Source organism: Solanum tuberosum, unplaced genomic scaffold (assembly GCF_000226075.1).
Source record: "Solanum tuberosum cultivar DM 1-3 516 R44 unplaced genomic scaffold, SolTub_3.0 scf00233, whole genome shotgun sequence".
Classification (NCBI taxonomy): Eukaryota; Viridiplantae; Streptophyta; class Magnoliopsida; order Solanales; family Solanaceae; genus Solanum; species Solanum tuberosum.
In genome coordinates, this window is record NW_006239170.1 from 584442 (window position 1) to 605353 (window position 20912).

At 34.4% G+C, this 20912-nt stretch overlaps 3 protein-coding genes and 1 long non-coding RNA gene across 4 annotated transcripts in view; 3 read left to right on the plus strand and 1 right to left on the minus strand.

The window, feature by feature from the left end:
- The window catches only part of LOC102605117 (uncharacterized), a 3320-nt gene extending 991 nt beyond the window's left edge, over positions 1 to 2329 (plus strand). The window contains exons 2-3 of the long non-coding RNA XR_368121.1: positions 225 to 283; positions 2049 to 2329. This is a non-coding gene — a long non-coding RNA (uncharacterized lncRNA). The remainder of the gene's footprint in view (positions 1 to 224; positions 284 to 2048) is intronic.
- Positions 2330 to 2395: 66 nt separating this feature from the next.
- LOC102605331 (myb-like protein X) lies at positions 2396 to 5778 on the minus strand. The gene is made up of 2 exons (XM_006357450.2): positions 5326 to 5778; positions 2396 to 4797 (listed from the first exon to the last, which is right to left on the minus strand). The coding sequence occupies exons 1-2, from the start codon at positions 5503 to 5505 to the stop codon at positions 2866 to 2868; spliced, it is 2112 nt and encodes a 703-aa protein (XP_006357512.1). The 5' UTR covers positions 5506 to 5778; the 3' UTR covers positions 2396 to 2865.
- A 1812-nt stretch (positions 5779 to 7590) lies between these two features.
- LOC102605672 (glutamate formimidoyltransferase-like) lies at positions 7591 to 14280 on the plus strand. The gene is made up of 2 exons (XM_006357451.2): positions 7591 to 8088; positions 13498 to 14280. Exons 1-2 carry the CDS (start codon positions 7692 to 7694, stop codon positions 14010 to 14012), a joined length of 912 nt encoding a protein of 303 aa, XP_006357513.1. The 5' UTR covers positions 7591 to 7691; the 3' UTR covers positions 14013 to 14280.
- A 2989-nt stretch (positions 14281 to 17269) lies between these two features.
- LOC102606001 (formimidoyltransferase-cyclodeaminase-like) lies at positions 17270 to 20740 on the plus strand. The gene is made up of 3 exons (XM_006357452.2): positions 17270 to 17365; positions 19447 to 19858; positions 20034 to 20740. Exons 1-3 carry the CDS (start codon positions 17342 to 17344, stop codon positions 20546 to 20548), a joined length of 951 nt encoding a protein of 316 aa, XP_006357514.1. The 5' UTR covers positions 17270 to 17341; the 3' UTR covers positions 20549 to 20740.
- The last annotated feature ends 172 nt before the right edge of the window (positions 20741 to 20912 follow it).

The window sequence follows — 20912 nt, forward strand, 5'->3', positions numbered from 1 at the left end:
TGTATTCACGACATACGATTATGCGAGCATACCATGCATATTTAATTTATAAAAGGTTTGATGTCAGCCATGGCGGCTACCAGAGTTTCTGTTTCAGGTTGTATCTTTATTCCCCTTTTTACAGTAACTATTTATTATTCTATTTTCTTCCTTACATACCAGTACATTTTTATTCGTACTGATGTCCCATTGCCTGGGGACGCATTTTTGTTTCGTGCGTGTAGGTCCAGGTAGGGATTCTGATTGACCCCTCTGCTAGGATTCGGGGTTCAACTGTGAGTTGGTAAGCTCCACTTCTTCCTGGAGCTTTCATAGGATGTTACTTTTATAGTACATTTTGGGTATAATGGGGCCTTGTCCCGACCAATGTTTATGTCACTCATAGAGGCTATTGTGGACACAGTATTTTGGATTTCTTTCTGCAGCTTCCAGTTTCCAGCCACATAGGCTTGGCATGTATAGATATGTATGTATGTGTGCATATCTTCATTGTAGCTTTGTCGGCTAGCTAGTACCTTATTATCTTTGGCTTGTCTACCTTCGTCTATATGACTTACCGATATTCAGGTTATGACCTTAAGGGTCCAGTCATAGTATTTTAGATGTTATGCTGCCCGACCTTCTAATCCCTCAGTTGAGTCAGTTGGTATGTTTATGTGGGTAACTCGATTGCTCAAGGTGTCGAGTGTCAGTCACGCCTTCTCTAGTTTGGGTCGTGACATGTTGCTGGTACCTTGGTCATATTTTATGTCACACTATATGATTGAAGCTGTATTATGTCGCACATTTGCTAAATGCAGAGTCTAAGACATAATTTGAGTATTGTAATATATATTAGTTGAAGAAAATATTAAAGTGGAAGTGGTATGAAAGTTAGTTTGATTATTAAAAGAACTGACATCATAATTCAAATTTGATTTGTAAAATGAATTTGATTTTTTGAAACTTGTGACAGGAGTACAAGGTACTGATATTAGTAGAAGGTATTAGTACACAAATTAGAATGAGTGTGCTATCAATTGGGACGGAGAGTATAATATGCCTTTTTCGGGGGTGGGGATGGGTGTGGAGCTTTAATAGTTGCTACTAGAAATAGTTGCTGCCTATTTTTTGTGAAAGCGAGTATATGCTGAAAAGTAATCAATTCATTTGTAAATCCTTCTTTCTTTCCTAGGAAGGGGAACCTTGTTATCACTCCATAGTTATCCAATAGTTACTGCAGTAATTTCTCTTTAGTAGCAGTTATTTTCCTGTAATAGTGCAGTCTTACATTTCAGTTAAGTTAGGAAGTCATGTCCTAGTTTCTAGGGGTAGTTATTTTATAAGAATTGTATTTAAACTATCTGGTGTATGAAAAAAAAGGAAGCAGAAAATTATTCAAGTCTTTGAGTACTTCAAACTCAAGAGATTGCAGGTTCTCTCTTAACGAACCAGCACCATAGGTAGAAAAAAGAAAACTTCAGAATTTATCTTGCAGCGTCCCATAACTAGATCCATAACCGGGGACCATAACAACAACTCATTGAGGAGCTATTCCACATCGATTCCCCCATCGAAAGAACCACTTTATCAACTCACATTGTCGGCTCTGTCAATGGGTTGATTTGTGTTGCCCATGTCCGCCAAAGAGAGGCATATATATGGAACCCCACTATTACCAAGTCAAAGGAATTACTAGTTATCCAATAGTTACTGCAGTAATTTCTCTTTAGTAGCAGTTATTTTCCTGTAATAGTGCAGTCTTACATTTCAGTTAAGTTAGGAAGTCATGTCCTAGTTTCTAGGGGTAGTTATTTTATAAGAATTGTATTTAAACTATCTGGTGTATGAAAAAAAAGGAAGCAGAAAATTATTCAAGTCTTTGAGTACTTCAAACTCAAGAGATTGCAGGTTCTCTCTTAACGAACCAGCACCATAGGTCGTAGGAAGAAAACATTTGATTTCACACTACAACGCCCCATAACCAGATCCATATCAGGGGATCATAACAAACCTTCTTTGATCGTGAGTAATGACATACACTTCGTATTTATTTCTTATTTTTGCAGACATTGGTGCAAGCAGCTCAGTAAGGTGTGAATTCACAGGGCGTTATCCCATGGTTGAGAATTTTTCAAGTCCTAGGTCTCAGTTTCTCTCTAATAATCCAATTGGTGGACATGACATAAGTTCCTTTCTTTTCTTTGTATTGGCTTCATCCTGTTGTTATAAATGACAAATTAGAGTTCTTGAGCTAGTTACTCATAGACAAAACTTGGTTGGCTCACCAGTACAGTGCAGTTCTCCTAATATTATAACAATATACGAAATGGTTCTGCCCATTCACTTCTCTTGGATATCTTCGTCTTGCTTATGCAGTGTCTAAATTACACATGCATTTCAGAGCCCGTAGTTTGAATATCATGCAATCTGTGAATATCTAATGACAGTGATGAGACATTCGTAAGGGTGATTTAGTTTCAATCTGTATTCTTACCATTTACTTGTCTTCCAAAACCATGGGGCTAAAAGTTAAATGCCTCGATTTTGCCTTTACCCAGTGAACATGAGGAGGCTTCCTTTTTCCTTTGCTCTATTTTATAGTACCTGGTTATACTTTTCTGATTTTCCTTTTCCAATATCTATTTGAGGGCATGAGTTCTTTTTCGTGTGTATGTGGTTTTGATCAGAGGGGCTGGGCTGGGGACATTGAGTTGTTTAGAAAAGACATAAAGTAATTAGTGAATGGAAGCAACAAATGCCTAAACTTAACATCTGGGGATAGAAATGGAAGTATTTCCCTAAGCTAGCTTAGTTATGAATACTTTCAGTGATCTAAATGGAGCATAATGATAACACTTTCTTGCACTGCTGTTAGACTAAAATTCAGACCTCATCGTTGTGGTCCCCATCTTCTCCCTCCTCTCCCAAGCTGGCAGCAGAGCCTGTTGTATTGCCTGCCTCTTCTTCTGTGTTCTTATCATTCTCAGCTTCAAGGTAATCGTCTCTTAAATCCCTTTCAGCAGTTTTTACATGGTTAGAAGGATAATGAAGATTGAGTGCATGCTTTTGGTCTCTATCTTCTCTGACTCTGTCGGTTTCTCCTTCCGTTCGTGCAGTGTTATCTGGTTTTTGATTTCTGGCATCTTGTGATCCTCCAGAATGATCTTCCGCTTCTTTTGGTTCCTGATAATAGTCAACCTCTTGGTTGTCATCTTCTTTGACATCCCTTTCAGCAATTGTCACATGTTCAGAAGAATTTGAAAGACTTTGAGCTTGCCTTGGCTCTGTATCTTCTCTGATGGTGCTGATTATTTCCTCTGATTGTACTACTTCATCTGCTTTTTGATTTCTGGCCTCTTCTGAGATGCTACTCTTCTTTGAAAGAGGTGTATTTGCGGACCCTTCTTCTTGAGAACTCTGGAGCAGCTCAGTCTCTTTGTTGCTGACTTCTCTTTCCTGCTCTTTCTCAATCTTCTGAGTCATGTCATGATTCATGACTTCTTGGTTCCCTTCCTCTGCATCTGCAAAATTGTTAGGGTTTGGCCATGTCTTACCAGGTGAATTATCATCATGATTTGTGCCAACATCTTGCATTCTGTGTCTCCCTGTATCTGGATTTGCTCCTTGTTCTGACCTTATCTGGTTGTTGTTTTGTAATGCTGAATCTTCACCTTGTTGAATTTTTTTGGTCATTTCTATCCCGTAATCTTCCTCGTCAGATTTCTTCCTCATGTCCACGTCCATGTCATTGTCTTTCTGATGGTCCCTTATTTCCAGTATGCTGCCTCTAACCCTCGAGACCCTTTCAGTTCCCATTCTTACTTTCAAGAATTTTCTGTTTCTCATGCTTGCAATTCCACGACTTTCCAGATGCATGCCACTTTCATCTACTTGGCGCTTAGCAATTATTTGCCGTCTCTTCCCTCTTGTGGTTCTCATGTGGTCCTTGCTCACTCTTGATGTTCCTCTGCTGTTTGAATTCTTTTGCATTTCTATCTTAGTCACTCCTTTGTCATTCGTTCCAACTTCATAGTTTTGCTTTTGCACTTGATTTCTATCATGCTCATTTTCCTTAGATGCATTGTCACTGGTGTACGTTTTCTCATCTAGGTAAGATTCTTCCTTATTCTTATGATTGTCAGTGTTTTGTATTTGGCCTTTATTAGTTTGAAAAATGGTGGTGTTGCTGCTTGGAACATCTTTTTGAGAAGTTTCCAGCTGCTTAGACTGCTCGTATGCAGCTTTCCGTTTCACGTTGTCAAATCTCTCCCCAGTTTTTCCCGTGTTTTCACCTTCTCCAGTGACTTCCTTCTTTTTGTAATGGGTAGCTTCATTGGCCTTGCTGCCTGTCTCTTTTACTGAATTTTCCTGGACTTCTATTTTGATGGATTCGTGCAATTCTCCACCTCCTCTTCGACTGTTGCTTCTTCTTCCAGCAGCCTCGGTGGTGAAATTTGTTGCTGGATTTGATGGGTCATCTGCACTTACTGACAAGACCTTTGTTGGTGAAAATTCAAGACGGTGTTTTAAATCCTCAATTTCAGCCTCTTTCTGTCTCAAAGTTTCAGAAAGTAGTGTAACCTGGGAATCATCAGACTTTGTTTCCATCTGTTTTTCCCTAAGCATCTTAATCTCACTCTGCTTTTCCTCAAGAGCAACTTCAATTGTTCTTTGTTCTTCCTTAAGGGAAGAGATCGTTGACTTCATCTCTGATATCCTACTGTCAAGATCTGTTTTCTGCATACCAAGCCAGTGTATATTGGATTTCATGTCCTCCATTTGCCTTCTGGTTTCTTTTGCCTTTTCTCTTTCTTTCTGTCACAGGTGACAAATAATGTTAGCTTGGGTAGCATAATAAACACAAAATTATGCTAATGGCAGAAGATAAAGACTATTGTTATTAGTCTCATTGAAAAACTCTACTGATCATAGATTACTTTGTACAATTATCTGCTTAACACGGTAGATTTACAAATTTATCATCCATCTTTTCCCTTTTATGAAATTAAAATGCACTTTTGTTCATTCAATGATTGATTTAACATCCAGGGTCTGTGATATTTGTCACCTGATCTGATTTAACATCAGATTTTGCCAGAAATTTGTTATATAAAACCTGTTTATTTTAATCCCGTTAAGCAACATGTACTCTTTCAGTTTGTTGTTCTTTGTAGAGGCAGATATGGTTTCAAGTGTAATTCCTGGCATACTTTATCAAAATAAGTCTAACAACAGAAGTCTATATAGGGAAGTATTGTTTCCTGATTTTGCATGTAAATAGAATGTTAGCCATGGACAAGATTTCTTTTTTTCATTCAGCGCACACAGAGGAGAGAGAGGAACCTGCAAGAGGAGTTTAAGGCCATCGAGTTCACGTTCTTTCTCCTTGACAAAGAGGTTGCAGATGCGCCTGTCCCTGAGCTTGTGGAGAGTCATAATTCCAAATACGGCGGCACCAAATGCGAGCAGCAGCAGAACTCCATATGATCTTCCAGTGTTTTGACTGTGCAGGTTCCTTTTCATGCTTTTGCTTTTATCTTATGTCCAGAAGATGTGTAAAGAGTTGTGGGTAACCTAACAAGAATGGCCTCACTTGGCTGTCTTTAGTAAATATAGATTAATGTTTCACAGCTTGAGTGTTGCTTGTCATCTCAAAATGGTTCTCAAACTGCTTCCTCTTTCTCTCTCTCTCTACATGCAGAAGAGACACATAAATTTGTGGTTCTGATCTATAAGGAGCTAAGGAAGAGTAGAGAAGAGTTTGAAGGATACATGTGCATGGCATGTTGACTGTACAATTTTCTTATTATTTTTTTTATAGTTGCTGCTCCTTTCTCGAGAATGCTTTGTCATGCTTCCTATAGTATTTTGCTATGACATTTTTACTTCTGCCTTATCTTTTTCCTTGAGCCGAGGGTCTATCAGAAACAACCTTTCTATCCCTCAAAGTAGGAGTAACGTTTGCATACAATCTACCCTCCTCAGGTCTCACTTGCAGGATTACATTGGATATATTGTACCCTCCTCAGGTCTCACTTGTGGGATTACACTTGGGTATGTTGTTGTGGAATTGGCTAGATTTTCCTATTTGAAGCCAGGCAAAGCAAGTCTCGTCTCTCCGAGATGTGAAAGAGTGAAAAGATGGGAAAACTTATAATTTTTTCTGATAATTTATTTGATGTGCACGTAAGAAACCGAATATAATAATCATGTTTAAATCCCAAACAAGTTGTCGAATGTTTATGTCCGTTGCATAACATGTATCTTTGAGATATATATTAGGCTTATTTAGAAACTTGAACTATCACTTGTTCCAATTGAGCATCTGAATACATGATAAAGTGTTTTTATTAGACACTTTGAATTCAAAAATTGAATAAACTTTTGCGCGTATTTCCAAGTGTCCATAATCTTAGTATTTTTGCAGTGAGCTATAGGTCAAAAGGTTTGGCCTTATATTTAGCAACAAGCAATTAATCTCAATTATGTTGTTTGACTCTCTATTAATAAGCATTATGTAATTGCAGTATGATTGAGTAGAACCAAACAGATCTGATACAAAAGCCTAGCTTCACTCTTAAGAATAAATCCGTAGAACTATTCTGCACCTTAACTTAAAAATTATTAAGAATTCTTATCTGTAATTCACGCTTTTCAGACTCCACTTATGAAATTACAATGAATATATTATTGTTGTTACAACTTACAACCCCAAATGAATTGACCCCTATCGTATACAAAGTGTACATACGTTGCTCATGACAAAAAGGTAAAAGCTAAGTTAGTATGACTAGTTTTTGGATCGCTTATTAATAATTAGCTATTATTCAAAATGATTTTTAAAGTAAAAATAATATTTTGAAAAAAAATTCTAGCTCCAACATGGAAAATACTCGAGCACAATATATTGGAGTTTCAAATGTATAGTTCAAACGCCAAGAGAGGCAAGACAATTCAAGCTCCATAAATTTTTTCTGGAGTTTGAACTACGTATTTCAAACTTACAGATTTGTTCCAGTACATTGTATTAGATTATCACATGTAAAAGTTTCAAACTCTAATAGCTAGGAATATTTTGGACAAAAAAAAATTTAATGTTGAATAGTTTTGAAGCTGAAATTGTTAATTCGTCTATTTGCTCCGATATAGGAAAACTAGAAACTTACATAAATATGTTATATTAAGAAAATATTTACCATTTACAGTAATAACATTTTCTTTCACTGGAACAATTTATTAAAAAGACACATATAATACAAGTATTATTGATGTAAATACATTTATCACACATTTTAATACACTTATAATATATTGTGTCAATTTTTTACTAAACAAGCATAGTATATCTTAAAACACTTATAATACAGATATTGCATGCATTAATCACTTGTAATACATAGTGCATATTTATCGTAGTATTGCTATGTATTTCTATAAATGGTAATAAATAAAATATCGCTAAAACTAGTAATTATTTATTAAAAAAGTACTAACTCAGCTAATTTTTCAAATTTCAAATTAACTGCATTTACAAGATGGGCTTCAAAAAAGGATGGGCTTGGACAACTATTAAAGCCCAATTGATAACATAGATCACTGGCCCAAACTCCAAATAATCTCAAAATTGTTCATGTGGTGTAGAAATGAATGTTCCATAATCAATTTCTTCCTACACTCAACCAAAAAAAATTTATCTCAAGAACAAGAAAATGCTTAAATTGATGTTGGCTTGTTGCAAAGTGTACATATCAGAAAGCAGAAACAGGGGAGCTCTTGAATCAATTGAAAAAGCTGCCAAATTGTTTCCAGAATCCCCCATTGTCAACAAATTTGAAGATGAGATTTACAACAGAGTTGGATATACCCTTGTTTCCAAAATTTCTCCCAATTCTTCATCTGGGTCTTGTTCCTTACCCTTAAAGAATGCATCTTTTGCTATGGTGAAAGCTGCATTTGAGACAATTGATCTCCAAGAACATTGTGGAACTCATCCTAGGCTTGGGGTTGTGGACCATATCTGTTTCCATCCCTTGGGTACAACTTCTTTGGACATGGTTGCTGACACTGCTAAGTCTTTGGCATTTGAAGTTGGTTCTAATCTTAAAGGTTTGTTTTTTACATTTTTAGTGATATCTACACATACCCCTTATAAATGATGTTTTTCTTTTTTTCATAATTGTGGTGTACGGACTAGCTTGTGTGCATCTTGATTAATTTCACGCATACTAACTCTGTACACATATTGCAGCTACAAAAGATTGAATCTTGTTGTTTTGCATAGATAGATAAGCTTATTGTATATTTGGCATTTATTGTAGCTAGAAAGATTGAATTTTTGCATTAGTAGTAAGATTAATTTTATGGCACCCAAGGTTGCGTCCAAGTGATCAATGAAGTGGGGTTGAGAATCATGAGGTGTGAAGGTTCAAATTTTAGGGGAGGCAGAAACGTGATTTCTTTCCATCTGTACGGCTTGGTGGACATAGTTGGGGGTACTTGTGCTGGTGGGAGTTAGCATGTACCCCTGGAATTAGTCGAGAGTGCAAGTTGACCCAAAATGTTGTGAGTCCTTCAAATATTTTTATAGTCCCACTTGACTTATGCCCCTTGGAAGTGAAATTGCTCTAAAAAAGATTGAGTCTTTATTTTGCATTAACAGGAAGATCAGTAACATGGATATGTAGCTGTAGTTGATGCATTTCCTTCTCTTATTTTAAGTTGTAACCAATCTTTCTCCTTCTCAAAACCTTTAATCATAATATTGATAAAAAAGAGTTGCAAGAGTATGTGGTTAATATGATACGGAGCGTATGATAATTAGTACTTATTGTGTTTTGATTTGAAACCATGGAAGAACCATAGTCAATTTTAAGGTTTGTTTGTCTTTAATTTCTGAATGGTGATATAATAGAGAGGTATTGATCGTGTTTCATCTATGCTTGTTCATTGTTCAATGGTATAAAGATAAAGGACAAATAAATGGCTGTTTGTTCACATTTGGAGTGTTGCATTGGTCACTAATTCACTTTTTTTGTGGTCTAAAGTTCACTTATTTTTCTAAAGGCTGCTCAAAAAGATGGCAATTGTAACACAAGTGACAAATTACACATGAATTCGGAAGGCTTAAAGTTATATATAAATTGAAGATAAGTTTTGAAACACTGAATAGGGAAGACTAGGTGAAACTAATGGACCTATATTTGTGATTAATATATGCTGCTATGGACTTGAAATCAGATTGTTGAGTGGTATATAGTTCTTACATTTGGAAGAGACACATGAGAAAAAGCTACTACTGGGATGGTGTTTGGTACCTATAGCTGATTATTCTATGTTAAGTGAATCACAATTCTTCATTAGTTAATTTTCCATATGATGTAAAGAAGGTGCTTCACCACTTCCATGCTCGCTTTCATTCATATGATAATCTTCTTCTTAGTGGTTTTTCAAAATGTAATAGAAGAGTTTAATTCAATTACCTTATTTCATCTTCATCAAAAACAATTACCTTATTTCAATCAACGTTTCCAGAGGTTAATCTATCTCTTGCCTATAAACTTTCCTTTAAGATGTTTTGACTTCTGACTAGTGTGAGGCAAGCATAGCTGATATGTATGGTTCTCTTTAGCATTCCATCATTAGTCCCATTATTGAAACTTCGATTAAACCACTGCAAAGATGGTGCAAGACTACATGCAAAGCTCTACATAAGCTTAAGATCTAGTAGAAAATGAATTTTGACACCTTGTAGATAACTGCCATTAATCAATTAAATCATTTAACAATAACGATAGGCTTATCACAAGATTGTCTTGTTTTGTACTCCTGGAAAGAGCTCATTATTACAAAATTGCAAGCCATTATCTGTTCGAAGCCGCTTGACCTGTTTTCCTGTTTGTTTCTCAATCAAAACTTTCCATTGTTTGAAAGTTAAGAAAACATCACTTTTGTTTTTCAGGAAATAAACGCAAACTTTTCTTGAATAATCATCAAGAAAGTTAATATATACCTGGCACGACCTTTTGACGGGGTACGAGAAGGACCCCAAAGATCTGAATAATTGTAGTCCAAAGTACCTTTTGTTCGATGAATTGCTGGAGATTTAAAGTTGACTCTTTTCTGCTTCCCCAACACACTGTGTTCGGAGAACTCTATGTTCCCAGTACTTTGTCCACACAGAAGACCTCTTTTGCTGAGGATGGAAAGACCTTTCTCACTCATATGCCCCAATCGCATATGCCACAATTTGGTGATGTCGGAATCAAATTGGGTAGAAACTGTAACAGCACATGTAATAGTGGATCCCAACAAAGTGTACAACGTACCAGATCTGTGTGCTTTCACTATCACCAGGGCACCTATAGATATTTTCATAAGTTCACCTTCACCTGTGTATTTGCACCCAAGAGATTCTAGAGTGCCCAATGAGATGAGATTTTTCTTTAAGTCAGGAACATATATAACATCGGTGAAAGTTCTTACCACACCATCGTGCATTTTGATTTGAATTGTACGTTTACCAAAAACTTTGCAGGGAGCAAAGTTTCCCATCAAGACAACTCCACCTCCAATAGATTCATATATGGTAAATAAATCCTTTTGGAACACATATGATAAGAACAACCCGAATCTAAAATCCACTCATCGTTAGATTTAAAACTATTACTAGTAGCTAAAAATATTGTTCCGTCAGACTCATCAGCAGCTACACTTGCTTCAGCGGGGTCAGTATTTTGATGCTCATTTTTGTTTTCCTTATTCTCTTCTTTGTTTTTCAACTTATAGCATTCAGAAATAATATGATCTTTCTTATGACAATATTTGCGCACCACATTTCTGTATTTGGACTTTGACCTTGATTTAAACCTTCCCATGAGTTACACTACTTTCTCAATAATATCTCTATCTATCTGTTCTTTTGATTTTAAGATAGATTTGATTTTCCTTTAAGAGATATTATCCTTTCCATAAAGTACAGTATCTCTAAAGGATAATATCTCTAATATGCTTAAATGATTGGGGTAAGGAAATAAGTAATAAGCAACTTGATCCTCATCATTAACTTAAGCATCGATATTACTCAAATCCATAAGAATAGAATCAAATGCATCAAGATCTGAGAGTATAGACGTACCTTCAACCATACGAAATGTGTAAAGCTTTTGCTTTAGGTAAAGCCTATTTTCCACTGTCCTCTTCATATACAAGGTTTTTAGTTTTTCTCACATGCCTTTGGTAGTGGTTTTTGCAGGTACTTCACGTAAAACCTCATTTGAAAGATTTAAAATGATACTTGATTTTGCCTTTTTTGTCTATGACAGTAAACTTCGTATCCGTCATATTTTCTGGCTTCTTCTCCTTTCCTTCCAGTGTCATCTTGAATTAGGATAGCCTCCATCTTTAATTGCCACATTCCGAAGTTTGCACTTTGGTCAAATTTTTCAACATAAGTCTTCGTTACTATCATTTTTGGCTACTGAAATCAATCTGATTAGATCTGGCTCCGATACCAATTTGTTAGGATCGAGAACTCGGGTAGTGCAGAATTTGCCAAACAATGTTATAATGACAATAACAAAGACAATAGTAAGTTGATAATAATAAAAGTAAAGCAAATAAAAAGACACAAATTTAATGTGGTTTAGTCGGTGTGACCTAGTCTACCGTCAGAGAGGAGCAATTTTACTATATCAACAAGAGTACAAAATTAGAGTAAATACTCTAATTAATCCCAAATACCCAAAGAGAATAACCTCACAAAATCACTCCAAAGAAAGGGTTCAAACAAGTGTTTCCCAACACTTACTCTTACAAAATTACTCTTAATAGAAGGACAAGGAAAGAAAGCAATGAATTGTTTTCATATGCTTCAAAGTATGTTTCAACTAATGTTTAACTAACCTATTTATAGAGATAAAATGGGTTTGTTGATGTCATGGATGATGTCTTTGGAAGATACAAAATATTCAACATTTCAATGTGAATATATCAAATATTATGGCTTCCAAATCTTTGAAAAATATAGTTGTCAAATCTTTGACAAATATGGCTATCAAATTTTCACATTTGTGGCTTCCAAATCTTTCACAAAAGAAAGATAAAATAATTTTCTTCAGTCAAACAAAAGATCACATTACAAATCTCCACCTTAACCTGAGTTTGGTAAATATAGTAAATTTGTTTCATTCTCTCCGCAGAAGCCCATATGGGCAAATTATTTTTCCTAAATTCTTCGTGAACATGTCAGCAGGGTTGTCTCTTCGTGAATTTTGGTTGTCTTGCGTACATGCATGTGAATGATGATAAATTAGAGCCAAGGGCTAAAAAGTGTATCTTCCTTGGATATGCATCTGGGGTGAAAGGATACACACTCTGGTATCCTGATCCCAAGTCACCAAAATTCATAATTAGTAGAGATGGGTTCTCGGATGATTCAACACAAGAGACAACACTGCTGACATGTTCATGAAGTCTCTTCCAGTTAGCAAGTTCAAGCTTTGTTTAAACTTGATTGACATTTATGAAGAATAATTTAGCCCATATGGGCTTCGAAGAGAGAATGAAACAAATTTACTATATTCACCAAACTCAAGCCAAGGTGGAGGTTTGTAATGTGGCATTTTGTTTAATTGAAGAAAGTTATTTTATCTTTCTTTTGTGAAAGATTTGGAAGCCACAAATGTGGAAATTTGGCAGTCATATTTGTCAAAGATTTGGAAGCCATAATATTTGATATATTCACATTGAAATGTTGAATATTTTGTATCTTCCAAAGACATCATCCATGATATCGACAAACCTATTTTATCTCTATAAATAGGAAAGTTAGACATTAGTTGAAGCATATGAAAACATTTCATTGCTTTCTTTCCACTCTTAATTTTGCAAGAGAGTAAGTGTTGGGAAATTAATTAGAGTATTTGCTCTAATTTTGTACTGAAGTAACTTCAGAATGTGGCAATGATGGAGGCTATCCTAATTCAAGATATGGCACTAGAATGAAAGGAGAAGAAGCCAGAAAATATGACGGACACGAAGTTTGCCATCATAGAAAAAAAGGTGTACCATCATACCCTTTAGTTGAGTGCTACTTAGGATGTTTGTAAATAATTGCTAGTTTGCATTTCTCTCATATCACATGCAGAGATCTACATAAACTTGAGATCTAGTGGACGATGTATTTGGACCCGCTTTGATGGATCAAATCATTATACAAAAGCTATTGCTTAAGCCAAGTTCCTTTTTCATTTTTGTATCTCCTGGAGAAGTTCTGATATTAAGCATGACGTTACTAAATCGTGGAGATAACCTCTAATACCTACCATCATAGCCTTTGACTAAGTGCTGTTTACGTTCTTTGAACACAATTACTTTGTGTGTTTGTTGCATTTTGCTATGTGTCGACAAATCCATTACATGGTAATAGGATGAAGTTGTGCTTTACGTTGTCAAAGTTGTTACTGCTTTTTATTCATTTTAATGTCACTAAAAGTGGTCTTAAACGTAAGACTGCAGTTCCAACCTTCTTATATGGAGCAGCACAGCAAGAGGGAAGGTCACTTGATTCAATCAGAAGAGAGTTGGGATATTTCCATCCTAATTCAAGTGAGAACCAGTGGATAGGTGGGACAAAATTAGAGACGTTGCAACTAAAGCCTGACGAGGGTCCTGCTCACGCGACTCAAGCAAAAGGTGTTATTACAATTGGAGCTACAAGGTGGGTTGACAACTATAACATTCCAGTCTTCACAAATGACATATCCATTGTTCGTAAAATTGCAAAGAGAGTCAGTGGCAAAGGAGGTGGCCTTCCATCAGTTCAATCCATGGCGCTAACTCACGGAGGTGGAACAATTGAGGTTGCTTGCAACTTACTGGAACCTGCTAGAATTGGTGGTAACCAAGTGCAGCTTGAAGTTGAGCAGCTTGCTAGGGAAGAAGGTATTTCTGTGGGGAAAGGATACTATACCGATCTCTCAGAAGAAAAAATAATCGAGAGTTACTTGAAACTAGTTCAACATTCTGACTAGAGAAGCTATAGGAAAAAATTATTCTATCCATCGTTCCTATTTTCCTTCTCTCTTTTCGCGCATTTTGCCAAGATTTTTGGAACATTTGATCTTGAACTCTAGCCTCCAGAACTAAGCAATATATGTTTATGTGTAAATCTTGATTATTATTATTTTCACATTTGGTCATAGCACACAATATTGTGCTCATATTACATTTCTGAAACATTCTTATTGTATATCCAACTTTTTGTAATCTTAATGCTCATTGTTTTAAGGATTCTCTCCATATACATAAAGACATCTATCTTAAGAAAGTCCAGCGGTGGAGCTAGTATTTGACCTTTATGAATTTTGAAATAGCCACCTATTCATAGCTTGTTTTAGTTACTGGCTCGCGATTTACATATTTATACATAATTTCATGGATTTCTTAATACAAACACAAGATGTAACACCTTGTTGAGAACTAGATGGCATTGTTCTTCATTTAATATGGTTGATTGTACCTTCTTGATGAAAAATATCTTTCTGTGGAAAAAGGTGAGGTTTTTGTAATATAAAAGAGAGAAGTGTCAAAAACACACCTAAATTATTTCTTTTTTTTTAGTTTCATATCTAAACTATCACTTATTAGTTTGAGAAACAAGATAGTTTAGATATAAAACTCACACTCTCAAAAGTTTAGATATGAAACTCAAAAAATAAATAGTTTAGATTTGTTTTCGACCCTCGTATCAATAGAAAATGAGTTTGTCATAAAGCTAACTACAAAATGGTTGGAATAAATAACAGATGATGTGTTTTCTGGTTAGTCCTAGTCATTGCCTTGTCACACTGTCAATTCATTTATATCTTATTGTCCATGTTTACAATTTACAAATAAATTGTCATGTTCTTGATATCAGAAAATTGAGGCTTCACTTTCTTCAACAATATCTTTTATCAAGATTTTGAGATTATTGTGTGATCGTAGAATTTAAAAACTATAAATAAAGTTGATGGATTACCATTTATTGAAGGAAAAAAAGGGACTATGATCTTTATCTTTATATTCCTTTTTCTTTTTTTATACTTACTCCGTCTGTCTTTATTAACTATTGTGTGATCATAGAATTCAAAAGACTATAAATGAATCATCACTTATTTATGTTTCTTTAGGTTTGTGTCAAATCAAACAATCGACAAATAAAATAGATGGAAAAGGAAATTTTCAATGTCCTTAATTACGTTATTGATTCACGTACGTGTTTTTGGTTGTATTCAATATTTTAATTTCCATCCGTATTTGAAAAACACTATTAGACTGCCTTAAATCATGGATTTCTTAATTAAATTGTTGCTTGAATAATAATATTACTAATTAATAAAGGGCCAGCTGGATGCAAAATTAATTTAGTAGCCTATTTTATACTCTTGACTCTAGTTTGAGTAGCAACCAACTCCCCCCCCACCCCACCCCGTGTGTATTATTTTTATTTTATAAGAATGAGATCTATTTCTTTTTAAATTTTTAAATTTTTATTTTATGTGTGTATGGGGAAGGGGGGATCAATAATCGAGAAAAAAGAACGCTTATACACCTTTTAATTTATATTATATTGTCAGGGGTGACAATGGGGCATGGCAAAACTTGTTTTTTAAAAATCATAACGGATAAAGAAACCCCACGTAACACAACTTTATCATTTTTTCGGTTCCAATTATTCGAGGATATTTTTTTTTTACTTTTTTAGATTCAAATAAAATGAAGCTTGAACAATATCTTTAAAATGTATTTTTTCAATTATATTGATATGAGAAGAATAATAATATTTTATTATATTTCTTATATAATTTTTTAGTATATAAATTTTAATTTTAAAATAAAAATTTGGTCATATTCAATTTAGCTTCAAAGATTAATTAAATTGATTCTCATAAAGTGAAATTAAGTATCGCATAAATTTTTTATTTAAAAAAAAATTAAGATAATCCCTAATTCAATCATCCATTTCGTATTAAAATTGTTGCTTGAATAACACTCACTCCCATCCTTTTTTTTAATGGTTACGTTTCGCTTGTTGAAAATTATATTAAGTCAATTAATTTTTAAAGTTAAATTAAATTAGATCAATTCAACATTTTAAAATTATTTAGTTGTTCGAAAACTATACAAAATTCTTCTCACACTAATATGATGAAAATATATATCTTCAAATATTGATCAAAGTCTATATAGTTTGACATTTGAAAAGTAAAATATGACAAATAAAAATAAACGAAATAATATTAACAACTTTTGACACAAGCGAAACTTCATTAATTTAGTAGTCACATCACACATGCATTCAATATTCCTTGTCACTCATTAACAAAAAAAATCAGGTGCTTAACCCAAACCACGCGTAACGATAGATACATAAATAAATAAAATTATTCGATTAAAATAATTTAAAATTTTAAATGAGACGATAGCAAATTTCTAACACGTAAAACAAAAGATGATGTGTGACCAACTTTATTTTATTTCTGAAGCTATAAACATACCATGTGTGGCCAACTGTTTATTTTTATTTTTTCTGTTGTTTGGATGTTGGAATTAGGATTAGGTTTGGATATTGGAATTAGGATTAGGTTTTTTTTTTTTCTCCTCTTCAATTTGTTTATCTTATTTAAATATGTTTACGAAAATAAAGAAAACTTTACGTGATATGTCGGTAGGATATATCACTTTATGCGACATATAAGTCAGATAAATCATTTTACGTGATGTATCGGGACGTTGGATGATGTATACGAAATCGAGACGCGAAGTATCAGAAAATTGAGTGATGTATTCGAAATCGGAATGTGATGTATCATAACGTTTTGGAATGTGTCCAGATTCCACCAAATTTAAGGAATTTTTGTAATTTTAAAAAGAGTAGAAATATGACGTAATTAATTTTTAACACTATGAAATTTGTGTAAAAATCTCGAAAAATATCGTCTTTCTATAACTAAAAAATAATTTAATTTTGACATTTCTCTTTAATCTTATTGAAATGATTTATAACTACACAAATAATTAAAGAAATATTTTATAAATTACAAATTTAAAAGTCTTTATTAATTAGATAGTGTCACATAAAGTAGGACGAAAAAAGAAAGAGCGTCATTTAGTGGTATTGTGACATTTGATATGTAATGTGTCCATATCATTGCTTAGTCAATTAGCTCCATGAAATAGACTCCTCCTATAGTATACTATATATAAAGCACCTTCCTTCCTTTTTCCTCCCAAATCAATTCTCAAAAAAACTAAATTTATCATCAACAAAACACACACAAAAATACAAGAGAAACAAAAGCACTAAAGAAGAAGAAAAATGGATCCCAACTCAGAGTGCATGGTAAGAACTCTCCCTCTTAAAGAGTTATCAACATTTCTTCATTCTGAAAATTTTCTCTTTTCATTTTGCTCTCATCAGTTTTGCTAATATTTTTCGACTTAATCGTGGTGTTCGAATCAGCTGTTTTGTAATTTTCCTCAATTTTTGTGTAGAATGTTGAAGATTTTCCTCAATTTGTGTGTAGTATGTTGAAGTCTGTAACCATCTCATAAGGCCAAGTACGTTAATTTGGGTAGCAGTGAGATTTGATCCTAGCATCTCTATCTTCTATGATATCGTGTTAAAATGTGTGATTATTTTATTTAATAAAAGTGTGTTTTCTCTAACATCGTCACACATTTTATTTTTTATTCTGTTGGTCCATTATAATTTGTATATTCCATGTGTATATTTTAAAATTTGCTAAAGGATAAGATTTCTTTGGATATTTACTCAATGAGTCACATTATATTGTACTAGCATTGTGCATTTTTGTATTTTATTTTTTTCTCTGTTTGTGTATACTAGTAGTATAAAAATAAGGACAACACAACACGTGTCCACTTTCTAGAACTATCTTTGTGAGACACGTGATTCTCGTTTGTCTGAACCTTTAATATTTGGGCCTCAAAATATCCAAATAGCCCAATCACATCCCTAAAAGTAATGGGCTGAATTATCCATAAAATATGGGTAACTTACATAAATATACTAGTATAAATTATAGGAACCACATATTATAAGTACTAAATAACATCCTATCCCTTCTAGTTTTCTATTTACCAAAAATCCCTTAAAAATGATGTTTGCGGGATACATAGCGTTGTGCACGGGATACATAGGTAAATAAGGGATTTTTGAAATAAGTAGGGATAAATGGATATTAAGGTAAGTAAAGGAGTGTAGTTAAGTAATTTGTCCAATATACTATATTGAAAAAATATTTACCATTTATAGCAATAACATTTTTTTTTACTTGATCACTTTTAATACATATTACTAAGAACAAATTATTATTCACATATAATACAAGTTTTATTGATGGATAATATATTTTTCACACATTTTAATACACTTGTAATACAATGTGTCAATTTCTTACCAAACAAACATAATATATTTAAAAAACAGTTATAATACATATATATTGCATATATAATTCACTTTTAATACATATTGCAGATTTAACATAGTATTGCTATAAATGGTAATAAATAAAAAGTATCACTAAAATCCGTAATTATTTATTAAAAGGCATCCATCCAAATAATTTTTTCCAAATATTATTTTTGGCCACCTCCGCCACAATTTATGTGATATAGTTTAACTGGACATGAAGTTTGAGAAATATATGATGATTTTGCTATGTTCTAAAATTGTCCTTAAAATAAGTGAATTCTTAAATGAAAAGGTATATCTTTGTGGAGTTTTTGTCAAATTAGTGAGACTCAATATGGGTAAAATGTTATAGTGTCATTACCTTACGAAGTTTGTATCAACTAGAGTTAGTTGGTTTAGTTAGAGTGCAATAAAGCTATTGCATTGAGGTCTTGTAATGGAGTTGTTACGAGAGGGAAGGGATTAAGAGGTTAATTCCTAGGATTACAAGAGTTTGTAATCAAAACATTGCTCGTGTTTTAGTAAAGTTGTTGGTGAAATCCTCCTACTCTGGTAGGTCGTGGTTTTACTCTTTTGAGCAAGGAAGTTTCCATGTAAACATCGTGTGTTCTTTACTTACTGGTTTTGTAGTTGTTTACCTTCCGTTCTAGTACTAGTACTAAATCAAGAACCTGGTCTCTTGGCTCGTGGTGGACTCACACAAGCCATCACAATTAATCATGTGAAAAAACTATAACATGAAAACTACAATACAAGAAAAAAATGATGCATTTCAATAGGAGCAAGGGCGAATTTAAGGGTAAAATATGGGGCACGTGAACCCGTGATTTGTATATATTTACCTAGAAGGTAGGGAGTAGGGATCAATTCCCATGTTCTACAAATCGTAGAATCGCCTCTGAGTAGGATTTAATCATATAGTCAACCTAATTGTGCTACTCACCATATCACCTTGAATTGATGTTAGTGTCATTATTTGTTAGGACAAGAAGAAAAGTGTAACACAATCAATGCTGCTCTGCTGCAAGCTGTACATATCCGAATCACGCAACAGAGAAGCACTTGAACCTATTGAGCGTGCTGCCAAACTTGATCCGGAAACAGTCATCATCAACAAATTTCAGGATCGTGATTACAATCGTGTGAACTATACTCTTGTATCATATGTTATTCATGACAGCACAGGCTGTCCCATTTATAGTCCCTTGCATCAAACTGTTGTAGCCATGGTTGCTGCAGCCTATGACGCGATAAACCTTGAGCAGCACTCTGGCGCACATCCTCGCCTTGGCGTTGTGGATGACATTCTCATTCATCCATTGGCGCGAGCTTCACTGGATGAAGCTTCTTGGCTTGCTAAAAAGGTTGCAGCTGATATTGGAAACCGGTTTCAAGGTTAGTAAAAAGTTTGCAACTTTAAATGACCTCTTCTTTTCTATCATGTGATATGCTGTACTGACTTGGAAATGCAAAACGAACCGGTTTTAGAGCTCAAAGTAACTGTATATATGAAATTGCATGCGTTCTTGACCCTCTGACTTTAAATTTTTGATTCGCCTTCTGAATACAGTACCTGTTTATTTATATGCTGCTGCTCACCCAATGGGGAAAGCACTGGACACCATAAGGAGGGAGCTAGGCTATTACCGGCCTAACTTCAGAGGCATCCAATGGGCAGGATGGGCTCAACCAGAGCAGGTACCAGTCAAACCTGATGAAGGTCCAGAGGTGGTGTCTCGTGCTAGAGGTGTCGTGATGATTGGAGCTCATAAATGGGTAGCAATGTACAACATCCCAATTATGTCCACGGATCTCTCAGCTGCTAGACGTATTGCTCAGAGGGTGAGTGCTCGAGGTGGAGGTCTACCCACCGTGCAAACTCTAGGCCTGTTTCACGGTGAGGACTCAACCGAGATAGCTTGCATTCTTCTAGAACCGAACCAAATTGGAGCTGATCGCGTCCAGAACCATGTTGAGACACTGGCATCTCAAGAAAGCTTGGATGTAGAGAAAGGGTATTTTACTGACTTGTCACCTGAAATGATAATTGAAAGATATATGAAACTAATTTCCAGTTCAAGCTGATTTACCAGTGTAACCTGTGTATAAAGCTACTCAACTCTGCCTTTAAGCTTCTGTCAATAAGAGAATTCAACTCATCTGTATTTTCCATTCATTTCAAATGATGTTTGAATGGATCTGAAAATGCATTGACATACCATTCTTTTTTAATGTAATAGAATGGTTACTTTCTAGTGGTTAATTTTCATATTTTATGATTGTATGGTTGTTTGTGAGATTTGCATTACAAAGCAAGAGTCATACATGTTTTTGGTGAACCGGTCTTTCATGTTATGTTAGGTTATATTATATATTCTCTATAATCATATTCCATTGTGGCATCCAAAAAATATTGAGACAAATGATGATGCTATAGAGAAGTTTGACA

What these genes read in the sequence shown, in the direction of transcription:
- LOC102606001 (XM_006357452.2), top strand. Translation starts at nt 17,342, where the DNA reads ATGGATCCCAACTCAGAGTGCATG. An exon ending in ATCCCAACTCAGAGTGCATG is followed by an intron (nt 17,366 to 19,446) that starts GTAAGAACTCTC and finishes ATTATTTGTTAG; the next exon opens with GACAAGAAGAAAAGTGTAAC. An exon ending in TATTGGAAACCGGTTTCAAG is followed by an intron (nt 19,859 to 20,033) that starts GTTAGTAAAAAG and finishes TTCTGAATACAG; the next exon opens with TACCTGTTTATTTATATGCT.
- LOC102605331 (XM_006357450.2), bottom strand. Translation starts at nt 5,505, where the DNA reads ATGAAAAGGAACCTGCACAGTCAAAACACTGGAAGATCATATGGAGTT. An exon ending in GCCTTAAACTCCTCTTGCAG is followed by an intron (nt 4,798 to 5,325) that starts GTTCCTCTCTCT and finishes CACCTGTGACAG; the next exon opens with AAAGAAAGAGAAAAGGCAAA.
- LOC102605672 (XM_006357451.2), top strand. Translation starts at nt 7,692, where the DNA reads ATGCTTAAATTGATGTTGGCTTGTTGCAAAGTGTACATATCAGAAAGC. An exon ending in AGTTGGTTCTAATCTTAAAG is followed by an intron (nt 8,089 to 13,497) that starts GTTTGTTTTTTA and finishes GTAAGACTGCAG; the next exon opens with TTCCAACCTTCTTATATGGA.